The 18,316-nt window shown below is 35.6% G+C and overlaps 1 protein-coding gene across 1 annotated transcript in view; it reads right to left on the bottom strand.

Annotated features, from left to right (window-relative positions):
* Positions 1 to 18,316, bottom strand: part of LOC127985389 (netrin-G2-like) — a 61,670-nt gene that overhangs the window by 28,792 nt on the left and 14,562 nt on the right. Inside the window, exon 3 of the mRNA XM_052587389.1 lies at positions 8,725 to 9,368. Coding sequence (XP_052443349.1) covers positions 8,725 to 9,368 — 644 coding nt within the window. The remainder of the gene's footprint in view (positions 1 to 8,724; positions 9,369 to 18,316) is intronic.

The raw sequence follows: 18,316 nt of genomic DNA, 5'->3' as shown, positions 1-18,316 counted from the left end.
ACGCCTCTCTCCTGCATCGTCTTTCCCTCTCGCTCGCACTTCTTTTCTCCTTTGATGCAGCTTTGAAGACGTCAGGAAGTGCTGCTCTCTCTCTCTCTCTCTCTCTCTCTGAACTATTACTGATTTAAACATACTACAAGCTCTCTGAAGTTAGGAGACATTAACTAGTGTAGTCCAGTGATGGGCTGGGAATATAACAGTAATGCAGGATTTCAGCGTATGCATCTGTGTTACTTTAGTAACATTCAGACACTATTATAGTTTTTAATAATATTTGAATTAGGTATATATATATATATATATATATATATATATATATATATATATATTTTTTTTTTTTTATAATCATTATTTTGTCTGTATTTTTAGTTTTAGTTCTAGTTCTGTTTTTATTTATAGTTTTAGTTTTATTATTCATTTGATTTTGATTTTTTATATTTTAGTTAAATACTTAGTAATTTAATACATTTTTGTAACTTATTTATTTTTGTTTGTATAACTTTTTTCTTTTTTTAAATTTACTTTTATCTATTTTTATTAATTTTTGTATTTTCAATTTGGATTTTATTTTATTTTTATTTTTTGTCTATATATTTTTATTTCATTTTATTAGTTTTAGTTTGTGCTATTTCAGTAAATTACATTTTTATTTTAGTTAAAAAAATCTAATGTATTGTTTTTCCTTTTTTGTATATATTTTTAGATACATTTTTATTACAGTTTTAGTTTTTGATATTCTATTACACTACGTCAAATTAAATGAATATTGTATATATGAATATTATTTCAGTTAGTGTTTTATTTCAGTTAACTTTGTTTTTAATAATCCTGGTATGCATGATATTCAAAATTGTACATGCTTTATATTCCATATAATTCTGAAATGTGCTTATGTAATTTTTGCATTGCAAATGCTGCACAATTAAATAAACGCAATCAACAAAAAAAAAATCTTCCAGTTTGCTAAATGTTAAGAAAATTAGGAGGCATACAATAAAATCAGGAGACCCAGGGGAGTCGCAGCTCAGCTGTTTCACTACCTGAAGTAGACTTGACCTGCACTGAATGATGCTGTTTGACTGACACAGTTTTGGGGAAATGTTCAATGTTGTAATTGTAATGTTATTAAAAATACACTTCATTTTTTTTATGCAAAATATATTTTCTTATAGTGATTTTGGGCTAAAGTGTGACCTGGATGTGCCGTAATGCATCTGACAGTTTGTTTGCTGCAGTCTTTGTAAAGTTCTGATTTCTGAGTTCCTTCTCAACTCTTATCAATCCCTGTCCGGTGGAATCTGCTGCGGTCTCGCTCTTTTAGCCGCCGCACTTCCTGTGAGAATTCTTTAATGCAGTCTCTCTAGGGGTCGACCGCACACAGTTAACACTATCTCCACACACTCTCTCTTCTTACGCCCTTAAGGGGGAGGACGGCACCCAGCTATAGTTATAACTCACAGAGACAGACATCCTGGCTTTTCACAAAGTCACACCGTGTTATGCCTGTAGCAGCTGCGACGTGAGTGTGTGTGTGTGTGTGTGTGTGTGATCTCTCATGTACTGACACCAGTCAGCCCTCCAGAGCTTTTAGAGCACAGATTATTCATTGGCGACCTGTAGCTGTCACAGCCGCTCTTACACGTATGTATAGATATATATATATATATCTGCATCAGGTGTTGACTCTTGAAATATTTAGGTGCTCTTGATTCAACAGTGTTAATTAATGTAAAAAGAACTACAGCAATTGAATAATTCTGCTTGATCTTGATCCTATTACATCATTTTTAGCAATCCACACGAAAATCCACAAATATTCAGCTATAAAAATACATTTTCAGATTTGACAGAATGGTTTTTTTACTAAAACATTTGTACTTAATTATTGCTTCTCTGATGGTGCGTTGCAACTGCAGAAAATCGTCAATAAAACAGCTTTTAAACAATGTCACGCAATATTATCCATAACATTCAATTACTATAATATTGTTAATTAGCTGTAAACTATTTTTTTCCCCTAGATGCATGCACTATATAATATATTTATTATATATTTTTTAAACATAGTGTTATTTATTACATACAGTATTGCCATTCAATGACAATTTTTGCTAATTATATTCAATAAATTACATATTTGTTACATTTTTACTTAACCGTAACGTAGCTGTGGTAGTTTTGTCTCATATCGTTCCACATGTTTGTTGGTCTTCCATAAAATAATAATTACAACTCAAATCAATATTTCATGTGCATTCATCTATGTGTTTGGTAAGCATCCGTGTAACAAGCAGAATAAAGTAGAGTCAGCTGCTCATTAGTGCAGAAGAATTCCCTTCAGGCTGATACTAGATACCTGATCTGGTTAAATGTGTGATAACCAGCTGACTGTACTTTTAGCTTTTATGTATTAACATCTGCAGGTATAGTGAGGTACAGAACCTGGTGATTTTATAGGTCATAAACAGTGTAAATTTAGGATCACTGATACTGTTGGGACACTGTATACATTGTGAGTAAACAAGGAATGGAATAATTTACAAATCTCATAAAACTATATTTAATTAACAATAGAATATAAATAACATTAAATGTTGAAAGTGACACATTTTGAAATGTTATGTTAAATATTGTCTCATTTTGGATTTCATGAGAGCTACACGTTCCAAATAAGTTGGGACAGGTAGCAATAAGAGGCTGGAAAAGTTAAATGTACATATAAGGAACAGCTGGAGGACCAATTTGAATCTTATTAGGTCGATTGGGAACATGATTGGGTATAAAGAGAGCCTCTCAGAGTGGCAGTGTATCTCAGAAGTCAAGATGGGCAGAGGATCACCAATTCCCCCAACGCTGCGGCGAAAAATAGTGGAGCAATATCAGAGAGGAGTTTCTCAGAGAAAAATTGCAAAGAGTTTGAAGTTATCATCATCTACGGTGCATAACATCATCCAAAGATACAGAGAATCTGGAACAATCTCTGTGCGTAAGGGTCAAGGCCGGAAAACCATACTGGATGCCGTGATCTTCGGCCCTTAGACGGCACTGCATCACTTACAGCAATGCTACTGTAATGGAGATCACAACATGGGCTCAGGAATACTTCTAGAAAACACTGTCGGTGAACACAATCCACCGTGCCATTCGCCGTGGCCGGCTAAAACACTATAGGTCAAAAAAGAAGCCATATCTAAACATGATCCAGAAGCTCAGGTGTTTTCTCTGGGCCAAGGCTCATTTAAAATGGATTGTGGCAAAGTGGAAAACTGTTCTGTGGTCAGACGAATCAAAATTTGAAGTTCTTTTTGGAAAACTGGGACGCCATGTCATCTGGACTAAAGAGGACAAGGACAACCCAGGTTATTATCAGCGCTCAGTTCAGATGCCTGCATCTCTGATGGTATGGGGTTGCATGAGTGCATGTGGCATGGGTAGCTTACACATCTGGAAAGATGAGCACCATCAATGCTGAAAGGTAAATCCAAGTTCTAGAACAACATATGCTCCCATCCAGACGTCGTCTCTTTCAGGGAAGACCTTGCATTTTCCAGCATGACAATGCCAGACCACATACTACATCAGTTATAACATCATGGCTGCGTAGAAGAAGGATCCCGGTACTGAAATGACCAGACTGCAGTCCAGATCTTTCACCCATAGAAAACATTTGGTGCTTCATAAAGAGGAAGATATGACAAAGAAGACCTAAGACAGTTGAGCAACTAGAAGCCTGTATAAGACAATAATGGGACAACATTACTATTCCTAAACTTGAGCACCTTGTCTCCTCAGTCTCCAGACGTTTGCAGACTGTTATAAAAAGAAGAGGGGATGCCACACAGATGTAAACATGGCCTTGTCCCAACTTTTTTGAAATGTGTTGATGCCATGAAATTTAAAATCAACTTGTTAAAATCAAATGATACATTTTCTCAGTTTAAACATTTAATATATCATCTATGTTGTATTCTGAATAAAATACTGAAATTTGAAACTTCCACATGACCACATCATTGCATTCTGTTTTTATTCACAATTTGTACAGTGTCCAACTTTTTTGGTCTATTCATTTTAATGCAGTAGTTTATTCGATTATTTAGTTGTAGTTATTGTTGTACTTAATGTTGCCTTGGCAGCCACCTAGAAATAAAATTGTTCACTGAAATAAAAAAATAAATATTATAATAATAATAACTATTATTATTTGTGTAATAAGTAATAATATTTTAAAACAATATTATTTGATATTGTTTATATAAATATAATTATATATAATACTATCATTTTATTAATTTATACTATTATTATTTAACAAAATGTGTTTTCTGCATAGAATAACAACAACAACAACAAAATATATCCATCTATCCTCCCAATAATTTGGGAAACAGGGCTAATAATAATAATAATAAACTATTACATAGAAAAGACCAGGATTTTTGAAACATTCCCTGTACATAAGGGTGAGTAAATGACGGAATTATCAATTTATTTATTTATTTTTTTTTATTTTGTAAATGATTAAATTAGCACAAGACCAACATGGAAAACCTTGAGGAAAAAACTGTTCTGGCTTATATAACATAAACACACACATACACTACAGTCTGCTTAAGAAAACAACACACACACACACACACACACACACTTGTTGTGATCGATAGAGAGCCGTATCGTACCCAGTCTCAGCCTAAGAATAACTTATTGATCATCAGATTGTGTTACCAAGGGTGTGTGTGTGTGTGTGTGTGTACGTGCATCGGTGTGTTTAAATGCCTCTATTTATGACTAAATACTACTGAAAAGATCTCACCAATGACACACACACGTCATCATTCACTGTCATGTAGAACTGTACATGTCAGGATTATACTTCATACTTTGTGTAAAGTGTGTGTGTGTGTGTGTGTGTCTTTAAATGCAACTAAACGTATGTCAGATTCATCACTGCAGTTTGCAACCTCAGCAGCTGCTCATAAAGAAACAGGTACTGGACTTTACAGCAAAGGATGTGTGTGTGTGTGTGTGTGTGTGTCTGTGTCTCTGTGTGTGTGTCTGTGTGTGTTGTGCTTGATAGTGTGAGTGAAAGTCAAGTGCAGTGAAGTGTATCTTAATACAAATGTCTTAATCCTCTCTGAGAGAACAAATGACAATCCATAAATCTTACAATAAACACGTTCATGTGCTCATCATATTTACTGAGACTGTAATATAGATCTAACACCACAGACAGACGCTTTCATGTTCACTTAATAAAGATTTGGGCTAATATGAATACCTGATACAATAAGATTGTAGTTTTATAACATTATATGAACATGATATACATTTTGTCCTAAATTACTTAAAATTTTAGTTACATTTTATTGTTTAAAAAAATCAAATATTTTCTTTTAAAAGGAACATTACTGACAAAAAAATTCTTAACTTTATTTATTTATATATTTATCACAAAAACAACTTGATTACAGCGTTAACAATAATGCAAATAATATTATAATGACAATAATTATTAATTCATATTTTAATGAATAAAACTATAATTTTCATCATTATTTAATCATATTTATTTTCAATACATTAACTTTTTTTTCTGTTGGTAGTTATTGATGAACATTAATTTTGTATATTATTATATGTTTATACAATCAAATATGTAAATTACAACTATGACTGGACAGGCCAGAATCTGCATTTAAAAGATGATTTAATACTTTAATTTTGTTTAAAATTAGCTATTTGTCATGCAACATTCAATTTATGGTATATGGTAGCTTATCAATCATATAAAGTGCATTACTATGTGATTTGACATGAGATTTTATTGCTTCTAATGCTTTAAAAGTCCAAAAGGACATACCGTTCTTTATGGAAAGAGCCGGTACTCTAAGTTTTGATTTCCACATTTTAGCATAATTAAATCCAGTCCTCAGATTTTAGCCCAACATCAGTGCAGGAAACAGGAGAAGATGTGCGATGTGATCTGGGCGGCCCATAGGCATCGCTTTGTGCGCTGTGATCTGACACATGTTCTCGCTTTCTACTTTCATTAATGTTCACTGTTGTCTGTGTTTGGTGTGGTTTCATATCAGACATCAGACGTAGAGGACGTATTTCTACAATTTTCCAGTTGAGATACCATTTATGTATTCATTTTCATTTGCTTTTATTTAAATATTTTCTGTTTTCATTCATTAGATTTTTTTTATTTTGTTGTATGTTTTTCTCATTTTTAAATGTCTAATATGTTTTGTTTCATCTAATATGTCAAATTTGTAAGTTTTTAGCTATTATAGTACTTCAACAAAAACAATAAATGTTGAAAGTGTTAGGGTCGTTGTTATTTCTTAAGATTTTATTTAATATAAATGTAATTTATTTTATTGAAATATGTTTTTTATGTTTTAATTTTAGTTAATCTAGTTAACTTTAGTCAGAAGATATGGTTAGACGTTTTTATTTTATTTTTTATTTACATATTATTTAGAGTGAGAGAGAAAGTATAATGTTTTATAGTATATTAATGTATTATTTATATTAATTAATTAATTTTATTTTATTGAAATATGTTTTTTTATGTTTTAATTTTAGTTAATCTATTTAACTTTAGTCAGAAGATATGGTAAGATATTTTTATATATTTTTTATTTACATATTATTTAGAGTGAGAGAGAAAGTATAATGTTTTATAGTATATTAATATATTATTTATTATTTATTATTTATTTATTTTTCAGGCCAAAAGTTAATTGGCAAAATCTGTATGGATAGAAACAAATATTATGTGTAAATATTAAGACAGAATTTAATCATAAATGTAAACTATTCCTTTAACACAGTAGCCATCATGTCATGGTTGGATATATAAGACAGGTTTGTTTATTGTTAACAAATTGTCACTCACTGCAATTACAGCCCAAACCTGTGATAGTCCCCAGTGTCTCATTTATATCATTACGACAGTCGATATATGTACCAGTAATGACTCAAGCATTATTGCAGATCATTTGTTCGCCTCCTGATAGTTTTAATAGTTATTGGTTATGATAACATGCCCTGTATTAACAAGCATCTGTTTGCCCTATAATAATACACAACACAATCTGATTAGATGAGTTGCTCCAAATGCTTTATGGATAATAACTGGCCTGACTCAGTAGAGTCGCTTAACTCAGCTCAATGATAGCATGGGGTAGATTAGTCATCATCTAATACCGAGTAAGTTAACAAACAATAATCATTTCATGTGTGGATGTGACAGGAATAGTCATTTTTAATATATATATAAAATAAAGTAAACCAAACTTAATTAAGCATTGCTTGGTAATTGGTTGACCTTAATTGTGTTTTATCTAATTGTGTACTTAAATTTAACAGCGGAATAATTTTTGGTTGATTGCAATCCTTTACATACCTTTCTAACAAAGTTATCTGAATAAGAATTACAATTTTAAATTCATAATATCAATATTCAGAATTCAGAATATTCATAAATTAATTTACTTTTCGAGTTACTATTTTAAGTTTGTAACTGCAAAAACATTAAAGGTGCACTAAGCGAATTAATCTAACAATGTTGATATCTGAAAGCACCAACACAAACACGCCCCAACAGGACCTCGCTTCTGTTTTGGTATCTTTTCCCCAAATGTACGTACACAACCATGTCAACGATGGTCGCGGAAACAAGTGAAGATGACACAAGCATATTCAGACAAAATCCAACACAAATAAGTCTTGTGAAACCAAGCAAAATCATTGTAACTTACCTATCAAGAAGAAAAATACAATGCAATCTTGGCGTCCGCTTCCAAGCCTTCCCACTCCTTGAGTTCTCTCCACCTCTGGAAAGCTGCACTGATATTTACATGGGTCCTACCTCTTGCCTGATTGTAACCACTTTTCTAATGTTTTATTCTTGTGATATTTTCCTCTTTTTTTTATCTGCCATATCTCTCTATATATATAGTCGATCTGCTAATATCAATCCTGTGCGCTCAAAATCTCTCTGTCATTACTAGACAAATGTGTTTTGGGACTCAGCCCAACCCTGTGGTCAAAAGCATTTTTCAAATATTGCTTAGTTCCCTTTAAAAACAAAACGTTAATTTAAAAGTGAAGTATGTAATGCTAAAAAAGAAAATCCCCAGCCTCCAACCCATCTAGCATTGGTCAGTCAAACAGATAGTCCCGCCCCCAAACTCACGCCATTGGCTGAGTCTGTGTTGCTGTGTTTTAACATTTAAAGGGTATTTTACCTACAAATGAAAATTTCTGTCATCAATTACTCACTCTCATGTTGTTATAAACCCGTAAGACCTTTTGATGCAATCCGAGAGCTCTCTGACCCTTCATAGACAACAACACAACTGTAATGATACTGTCTCCGTAATAGAGGCGTGCTGCTGCAGATGGGATGAAGAGGAGAAGACTTGTAGAATAAAGTCATCATTTTTGTTTTCTTTGTGCAAAAGAAGCATTCTTGCATCATCGTAAAATGACAATTGAAACCGTGATGTCACATGGACAGTTTTATCGATGCCCTGCTAAGTTTCTGGACCTAGGAACATTACAGTTGTGTTGCTGTCTATAAAGGGTCAGAGCTCTCAGATTGCATCAAAAAAATCTTAACTTGTGTTCTGAAGATGGTCTTACAAGTTTTGGAACGACATGAACTAATCCTTTAACACTGGTATTTTACTTCAGTTGTTTGTGTGTTCTCACCTGGCCAGCACCTCCACGTTAGAAATGGCGTAGAAGTATTTCATCAGGTTTTCTCTCTGGACGTACGTTCCTCCGAGAGCGGGTCTGAGGAGGCGGAGCCTGAGGTTGGTGAACGTGAAGAAATCTCGTAAACCCTTCATGCTCTCCATCCGCGTGTACAGGCCTTCCATGTTCAGCAGCCTCGGGCCGGCGAAGATGGCGAAGCGGGAACGCACCTCAAAGCGCACCACCTTCTCGTTCTTGGACCCGACCCAGCGTGAGTATTGCTCTGTGCAGATGACGTGCGTGACGTTGGCCGCGGTCAGATCGCGTGCTCGTCTCGGCGCAATGTTGAACGCATCCCAGCAGTCATCGGCGTAATACTGGTAGGGCTGCCACGTGCGGCCAAAATTGAGTGACTTCTCCAGCACCATGACGGTGGGACGGCCGTATTCGAAGGTGATCTGAATGTCGTCGGTGAGTTCGAGGGTTTTGTTCCAGGACAAGGTGATGTTGGCCTGAAGAGGCTCGGGATACCGCCGCCATGTGACCGTCTGCCAGTATGTGATGAGGCCGCTGCGCTCGCGGTCCTGCATCAGCTGCGGCGGGTGAGCCAGGTCAGGGTTAGACGCGTCACATTCATCACTGCAGAGGTATGGATTCTCCTGCAGACAGAGAGACAGAGACACCCTTGTGAAAAAGAAACACACTTCAGCATACTGTACATGGATACTTAAGTGTTAAGAAATAGTCAAAAAAGTATTCTCTCTTTAAGTACATTTAACTCTTTCCCTGCCAGCATTTTTTTTTTAAGTTGCCAGCAACCACCAGCGATTTTTATGATTTTCACTAAAATTTGATGGCCTCCAGTATATTTTGTTGTATGAATATTTGAATTTGAAACAGAATTTAACATTATGCACTTTTCATTTATATGCTGTCTATTGCTGATGATTGCATTTATTTATATGCATCTGTTTGCATAAGAGTTTGCTTGTTTCTCTGTCCTGTTCACCTGTGTTTTTGTTTGGGGGGTTTTGTACTCGTTAAGAAGATGTATAATAGCGCCCCCGAGTGTATATCAGTGAAAACATAAAAAGTCGTAAAAACTCGTGCTCAAGCGTTGTCTTCTAAAAGACGACATTATTCGTCAATGGTGGGGGAAAGAGTTAATTGGTTTTTAAGCGATAGTTTACCAAAAATTAAAATTCTGTCATTAATGACTACTGTCATTCCAAACCCGAAAGTCCTCCATTTATCTTGGGAAAACAAATTAATATATTTTGATGAAATCAGAGAGCTTTCTGACTCTCCATAGACAGCAATGTAACTGAAATGTTTCCAGGCCCACAAACATGTGAAGATGTTATTATAATAGTCCATGTGACATCAGTGGTTAGACCGTAATGTTATGAAGCTACGAAAATAACTTTTGTGTGCAAAGAATTTGCTTACATGCTGATGAATGCACACGCATTTGTCTTGGTACTTTTGTGAAAGTCAATCAAATGTGTCAGTTGTGTTGCTGTCTATGGAGGGATTTCATCAAAAATATCTTCATTTGTGTTCCAAAGATGAACGAAGGCCTTATGGGTTTGGACGACATTAGGGTGAGTAATTATTGACAGAATTTTTACTTTTGGGTGAACAAACCCTTTAGTTTCATAGTGTCTGCAAGTAGAGTTTTTCTCTATTTCTTTTATTTTAAATGCACTTTTTTGAAGCTCAGCACACAGCACGCGTTCAACACAATTAAGCGCACTTCTTTTTCACAAAGACAGGAGATGTGATAGAGATAGAAACAGTGACTGATCGATTGACAAAAACAGAAGCAGGTAGTGTGATGCACAGATGCAAACAGAAACACAAAAAGAAAGGGGATATTGTGAGTGAAGACAGATTGTAAACTCACACACACACACACACATCCACACACACATCCACACATGGGCGCTTGTCAGGGTAAAACTACAGTGAAGAACTTGTGGGCTTTTATTAAAAGCAAAGACTGCAGGGATTGTTGATCTGTGAGCACAAACTCCTGCTGCGCACACACACACACACACATCATTAAAAATCTGGGTCAATTCCATCAGCTCGCTTTATAAAATCACACAGACGATGATAATCTAACTATAGTTAGCAGAGACGACTGCGTTCAGGTATGATGGCTTTGAATCTGTCTATTCAGCATGTATTCAGGATCTGTGCCGATATATCAGATTCACACCTCGACAGACAAATAAACACTCGCCTCCTTTTGTTCTCCGTCTCACAGGAGCGGCGACATACACAAATGCTGCTTAATAAAGACATCACACACACGCCTCATAAGAGAAGCTTGTACAGCGCGGTGCATCTTGGGAAATACATCATCTGATTTATGAAGTCAGGCACACGGAGAATAAAAAATAAATTAAAGGGGAGATAAAACAAAGTGCGTGTATGTAAGAGAATGACAGAGAGAGAATAAAGAGGGGTGGTAAAGTGATAAAGCGACTTGGGCTCCACACTTCTCATCTGTATAACCTAAAACTACAGATGGACCGATAATCAGCTCCTGTTTTTGTCAATATTCACACTTTTTGTTATCAGCTAAAAATCTGTTCTCACTTCTTTAATATTTAGTTAACAGATAATTGGTACCAGTCAGAGAATAGCACACACAGTGACAGTATTCAAGTGAGTTGGGATAATTGCTCAACTTTTAACAGTCATTCATTCTCAAGTTAGAGACATGCAACTTAATTAGAAATAGTTTTTTAATGTACAACAATCTAGATCACAAAAATGTCACTGCACAATTTCAAATAACAGCTATATAATATATATATATATATATATATATATATATATATATATATATATAGCTATTTATATAGGTATAATTTGTCGTCTTCTAATTATTATTACTTCATATTTATGCAAAGTTTAATGTCAGTAAGATATTTTAAATTAATACTTGTATTCAGCAACAACACATTAAATATTAACGTATGCATTTAGTAAATATTAAATATAAAATGAAAGTAAAAACAATTATAATTAGAGTTAAAAATTCTAATATTTCAAATAAATGCTTTACTTTTAAAATAGATATTTAGCAAAGAATAATAAAAAAACTATAATTTCAACAAAGATATTAAGGAGCACAATGGTTTTCAACATCGATAATAATAGGAAATGTTTCTTGAGTGTTTAAGGAATCAACATATTAGAAAAGTTATTTTAAATTGCAATAATAAATCACAATATTCATGTTTTTACAGTATTTTTCTATCCAAAAAATGCAGCTTTTATAGCGACGTCTTTCAAAAACATTTTTTAAAATCTCATAAACCCAAACTTTGCATGCATTTAGTAATTTATCTGTTATTAAATGCGATATTATTATTATTATACCAGCAAATCAGACTGACACTGCTAATAACTTCCTCTTGAAAAATGTTTAAAGATCTGATGCAGCAGAGCTTGTAAACTCTGGGAAGTCCAGTGACCAGTTGTTCCTCGAAAGCTCTTGCTGCGTACCTCAACTTTCCTGTCCACTTTTGCTCCTAGAAGTTGTGTAACAGCCAATCAGATCATAACTGCTGATTTTTGTCAGCCTTTGCCGTTTTTTATGCAATATAAATGAGCTGGCAGTTCATCTCAGCACTCTAGCAGCTTCTACAATTCCAGTTATGTAATGTCCAAAGCGTTGGATGCACTTCTGTCAGCTACTGTATATTGCATTATGCTGATTAGTTGCCGGTAAGTGTTTCAAGCCAAACTCAAGCGTTTGATTCACAGACCTCGTTCAGTTCGGAAACTTCAGTGACTAGTTATTCCTCTGAATGTACATCTTAATCCTTTCAAACACATTCTACAGTACAGTAATTCTGTTCTGTCTGATGGTCTGACTCTATTAGCTCCCTCTAGAACAGGGGTTTAAAGTTACCCTCTTCCCCAAGATCACATTACCGCTCTGTTCCTACAGGCCTCTGCACTGCCACTCATTTCTGCTTAACATAATGCTGTTTCCTCAAGATGCACCGGTCTGTCTCTCCTTTAATCCATTGTTTCTTCTCTCCTCTTTTCTCCGTAATGTTATTAGAGAGAAACCTCATTCTGTTGCACTCTTACAGCAGTCTGTTTCTTCAGTGCAGACAGACGCCATCATCTGACCTGAATGCAACATCTGCACACATACATGCATGTATTCAAACACAAACTCATTGTGACCCCCGACATGCTAAACTATTAGGGGTGTAACGATACGCGTATTCGTATTGAACCGTTCGGTACGACGCTTTCGGTTCGGTACGCGGTACGCATTATGTATACCGAACGGTTCGTTGGAGTAATTAATTATATTTGAAAAAAAAAAAAAAAGAGAGAGAGAGAGAGAAATATAATGATATGCGTTCAACAAGGTAGCCCAATAACCCAAACAACGTAACAGGCAACGCCCCTGACACTCCCGAAGAAGAAAAAAACACCATCTTATATGTTTATGTTAGGCTACTCAGCAGGCGCTCGCTCACTCAGTACGCGCTGAAGGCTCGTTGCAAAATAGCCAATGCGTTTAACAGACTAGAAATGAGAAGATCCTCCAATAACCAACAGGTCTGGTGTTTGGGTGCACTTTGGATTCCCTTTAAGCTATAATGGTGATGGCAAGAGAGTGGTGGATAAAAAAACAACGGTATGTTGCATCTGCAACATGACAGGGTACACCAGCGGGATTACAAAAAAAAAAAAAAAAAAACACCAGCGGGAATATCTGGGATATATGCGTCAGTACTATCTGGGAAAAGACGAAAAAAAGGAGAAACATGCACGCAGCAAACTATCCCTGCAGCATTTAGACACTATAGCTTACAGGGAATCCAACCCAAACACCAGACCTGTTGGTTATTTTAGGATCTTATATTTCTGGTCTGTTAAAGGCATTCGACATTTTGCAACGAGCCTTCAGCGCGTGCTGAGTGAGCGAGCGCCTTAGGGGCCGTTCACATATCGTGCCTAAAAACGCATGGAAAACGCTAAGCGCGTCTTTCTCCTCCTTTCCAAAGCGCTTGGGCAGAAGCGCTCATGAGGCGTCTGTCTTTGCTAAGCAACAATGACGTGCTCTCTCCATGAGACGCGGAAATTTCAGCGAAGGATAAATGGATTTGCAGCTGTAAAAATCGCTTGCAGTAGCTCTGCTACTAAATTTATTTCAAAATTGCAATCCATATACAACTATGATCAGCTGATCCTTCATCTTGGCTGAGCTCTCAACGTTGTTACGGGAAAGGATGAAGCTGATTGGTTAGTTCTTGTCACATGACCCGCGGTGCGCTTGCGGCATTCTGAAAAGTTGAGATGTTTTTACATTTTGCTGTATCTAAAACGTATCGAACCGAACCGAACCGAACCGTGACATCAGTGTATCGTATCGAACCGAACCGTGAATTTTGTGAACCGTTACACCCCTATAAACTATAGTTGGATTAAAGAGGAGAATACACTGAAACCTTCAACCCCCAAATCCATTGAAACCCAACTCTCTGACACACTTAGTGGAGCATTAGCATGCTTACCGTGTGTTTTGTGCATTGTGCGATTTACAGCACTATTTGTGTGTGTGTGGGGGTTAGCTTTTGTTTATATTGTAGGGACCAAATGTCCCCAGAATGATAGTAAAACCTGAAATCACATGCATCCTGAATAGCTAGTTCCCGGGAGGAAAATGGCTTAATTAACATGCTAAATAATGTAAAATGTAAAAACACAGAATGTTTTCTGGGAGTGTTAGCTTTAGAGTGCTGTATAAAATATCTTTAGCTCATATATAAGTAGTACTATTTTTATAAAAACAATAAAAGTCAATAATGAGTTCCCACTGCAAGTGTGTGCTTGCATGCACTTGTATTTGCATATTTATTTCATTAATTAGAGTGTGCTTTGGTGTTTGCATGCTTGCGTGGATGTACTGGTAATGCTTGTGTATGTATGTATATGCTTGTGCTGTTGTTTTTGCATGCTTGTACTGTATGTGAGTGCTTGTGTGCATGTTTTAGCATGCTCGCATATGAGCATATGAGTGCTTGTCTGCATGCGTGCATGTATATTTTATCTATATTTGTGTGTTGGTCGCCGTGATTTTGCCAAGTAAGACATGTTCCTGGATCAAAATCTTCTGATGATCCTGGATCAACATTATTGTCCAAAAATATAGACTTAACCCAATCCCTACCCCTAAACCTAACCCTACCCCTAATTTATTCCTAAAATCAGTGGGAAATGATTGCTGATTAATAAGGGTGTAGAAGCACCTAACCCTGGATGTAAGCCTAAAACAGATATTATATATGAGATATAAGTTATATCTCAATTCTGATTGGTTGGTCCTGGATCAACAAGGATGTTGATGTGTGTCTTAGCATACACTGCCAGTGTACATGCAATGTGGTGGCATATGTGTGTATATGTACTTGGGTGCTTGTGTGCATATATTAGCATACTTGCAAATATGCATACTTGTGCTTGCATGTATATTTCTTCTATATGTGTTTGCATTTTTGCATTTGTGCATGTACTGCCAATGCTTGTGTGTGTGTGTATGTGTGTGTGTGTGTGTGTGTGTGTACATTAATTTGATTGCTTGCATTTTTGTTTTGCATGCCTCAGTATGTCTGTACAGTATGCTTACGTGTAAATTTGTATCTGTGTACTTTTATGTAGTAATAACATGCTTGATAATGTGCATACGTGTGCTTTTATGCATGTATATTTAATCTATATGTGTCTGTTTGGGTGTTTGGATGCTTGTTTGGATTGGGTGTTGGATGTTTGCATGCTTGTTTCCCCATGCCTCTATTGTTTTGGGTTACTTGGGTGCTTGTGTGCATGTATTTGACTGATAGCAAATATGCATACGTGTGATTGCATGCATAGATGTGTGCTGGCATGTGCACGTGTATCTATGCATGAATGCATGTTTGTGTTTCTGTTGTCAAGACACTTTTAAGGGACAGAGTCTCTTTTTTAAGAGAATGTTATAACACAGAAACAGCTCTTCTCACCAATGAATTTTTCAAGTGTTTGACTGTCTTTTCCATGACCTTGGTCCAATAATGCATGTGGCAAAGATGCAAAACTAGCATGCCTATGCTTTCCCGAGAATCCCATCCTCCTGCCCCATATAAACGCACACACATACACGGCCAACTGTTCCGGCAGGTGGCCTACATCACTAAGCTCCTAGAGCAATTATCCACGCTGGAATCCCGTCTCTGCGACAACAATCAGCATGGAGCTAGATCCCTGTCACAGCGTCCATATAGCAGCCTGTTAAACCAACCAACTGGGACATTACACCACCGTTAAATAGGAACTTTACCTAGTGCCATCCGCATCCCATGCAATCAGTTAAAGAACAACATCAGTATCACAGGCTCCAGACTGTGACCAAATTACCTCACGTTATGCTATGGAAGCTCTCTTTTATTTATTTTTTATTTGATTTCTCAGTATTTGCTACACTTTCTGTAATTTATTAGTCGATATATAATACAGCATGTGGTGTATGCCATGCCTAATCTTCTTTGTTTTTGTTAATAAATGTTTTGTAAGCTACTTTGTCAATTTTATCTGACTGTTTCATTGTTATTGTGCTTTTTAATTAAGAATAACAAAAAATCCATTGTTTTTAGTCTTAAAAAGTGAAATATGTATAGATGTAAGCAAATCAGCCAATTATCTTTTCTTGTAAAACGTGATAACAACATTGTCCAAAATTGAAAGCGAAAGCCTACGAAGTCCGCCTTGTAACACAGCAAAAGAGGAGAAAAAAGGAGGAAAAAGACCAGATTGAATGTTAACCATTTTGTTTCCATATAACTGTAAACTATGATAAAAGTTCATCAGCATGCTTTGATTAATCCCATGAGCTGTAATGTTGTAGCAAAAAAATACAATACAAATTTGCTAATGCTACCAATTGAGAAAGTTAGTCACAAAAGAGCAACCAGTGGGAAGAATGAGTCTCGAGCCCTGTCAGTATCGTAAAATGAGTTAATCTATCTCTCTCTTTGTCATCTCTGTGGATGTATATACCTTTAGATCCTCTTCCTGTAAGTGTGTGTGTGTGTGTGTGTGTGAGTGAGAGAGTTATAGTGGTCTTTAAGAAACTGAGAACACAATGTGAGCTCTATTCGGTTTACGAGAACATCACTAAGAATACACTCTAAGGAATACACTAGGAAGTGTACGTCTGTTCCAAAGCTTGGTCTGTTCTCACTGACTTTAGTCAACATAGGCAGCTTCCTTCTAAGACAGCATCCTGACTGAATTGGATCATAGCAGCCCCAGATGGAATCTGCAGACCTTTTTTTTTTTTGCATTTTCAGTGCTTTTTGGAGATAAAATGTGTTAAATGGAGCTGACTGTACTGCAGTCTTATTGATGGCTGAAAGCATAATCAAAATATTTATTAAACAAATATGAAAGGGGTGCAGGATGTGAACTAATAAGGCAGCTAATAAGGAATCTCAGAATGTCTAATTATTGCTTACTATTTAGAACAAGCTGTGAGCACAAATATGATTTCTCAAACTGTTGCCACGTTAGGCAGCTAACTAGGATTTGTAATTAAGTTTAAATGTGAAGTATGTATTTTTTTTTATGTTTAAACAATATGCTGTGTGTGTGTGTATGACAGTATAAGCAGTAAATACTTGTATTTTTGTATTTAACTTAAAATGAAGAAATGAAGAAGCAATCAGAACTGCTAACAGCGGCGCTCACCTGGTGTTTCGGTACAGGTGTGTGTCATAATTAAGTGTAAATATAGCCAAAGAAAAAGTAGCTGCAACCACAGTTCATGACAAAATCCAAAACCTAAAAATGCTGTTCTTTAATAAAGGTTGTGGCACACTGGAAAGCGCTTGCAAACACATTTGTCTTTTTCGAAATGAAAAAACTGAGGTCAAAGCTTTGGAAACTTTCTTTATAAGTTTTTCAGGTAAGTGTTCTGGGTATTGAGATGAACAGTACTGGTAATCTCATACAACCTAGCATGTAATCAGTCTTTTTTTTTACATATATGTATAGATATTATGATATTCAGGGATGACAGGATGAATAGTGATATTGCTGTAATCTAATATTATGCAAAGAAAGCTATTGATCATAAATTTAGCTATGAATGAAAATGTTTATTTTAGATGTTGTTTTGAACCGTGTTGTACTTAAGGCAGAGGTTTTTACCATGGTTAAGAGGTTTAAGACACTTCATTGTGTTGCATCTACAGTAACTACACATGGTAGAATCATTGTACAGTGGAAATAATTTGGTGTAGAAACTACTGAATTTCCACAAATACATTTTGAAGTAAAAGATTGAAATGGTTTAAATTTTTTTTTTTTTTTTTTTTTTTTTACAGTGTATAGGGCCCCTTCAGAACAATGAATACAGAAGTGGTTTATGGAAAATATATCGCATAGAAAACATTTCCATATTTTCTGTATCAAGTATTCCAGGAAAGCATTTAATAATGATCTCCTTTATTCTAGATCTCCAGAACTCTTCAAAGTGTTTTCTCTGCTTTCTTGTTTCGTTTGTAGCATGAAACTTTATAGCTGAGCG

This window comes from Carassius gibelio, chromosome B21 (genome assembly GCF_023724105.1).
Source record: "Carassius gibelio isolate Cgi1373 ecotype wild population from Czech Republic chromosome B21, carGib1.2-hapl.c, whole genome shotgun sequence".
Lineage (NCBI taxonomy): Eukaryota > Metazoa > Chordata > Actinopteri > Cypriniformes > Cyprinidae > Carassius > Carassius gibelio.
The sequence above is the reverse complement of the archived record's forward strand: the minus strand, read 5'-3'. Positions and strand labels throughout refer to the sequence as shown.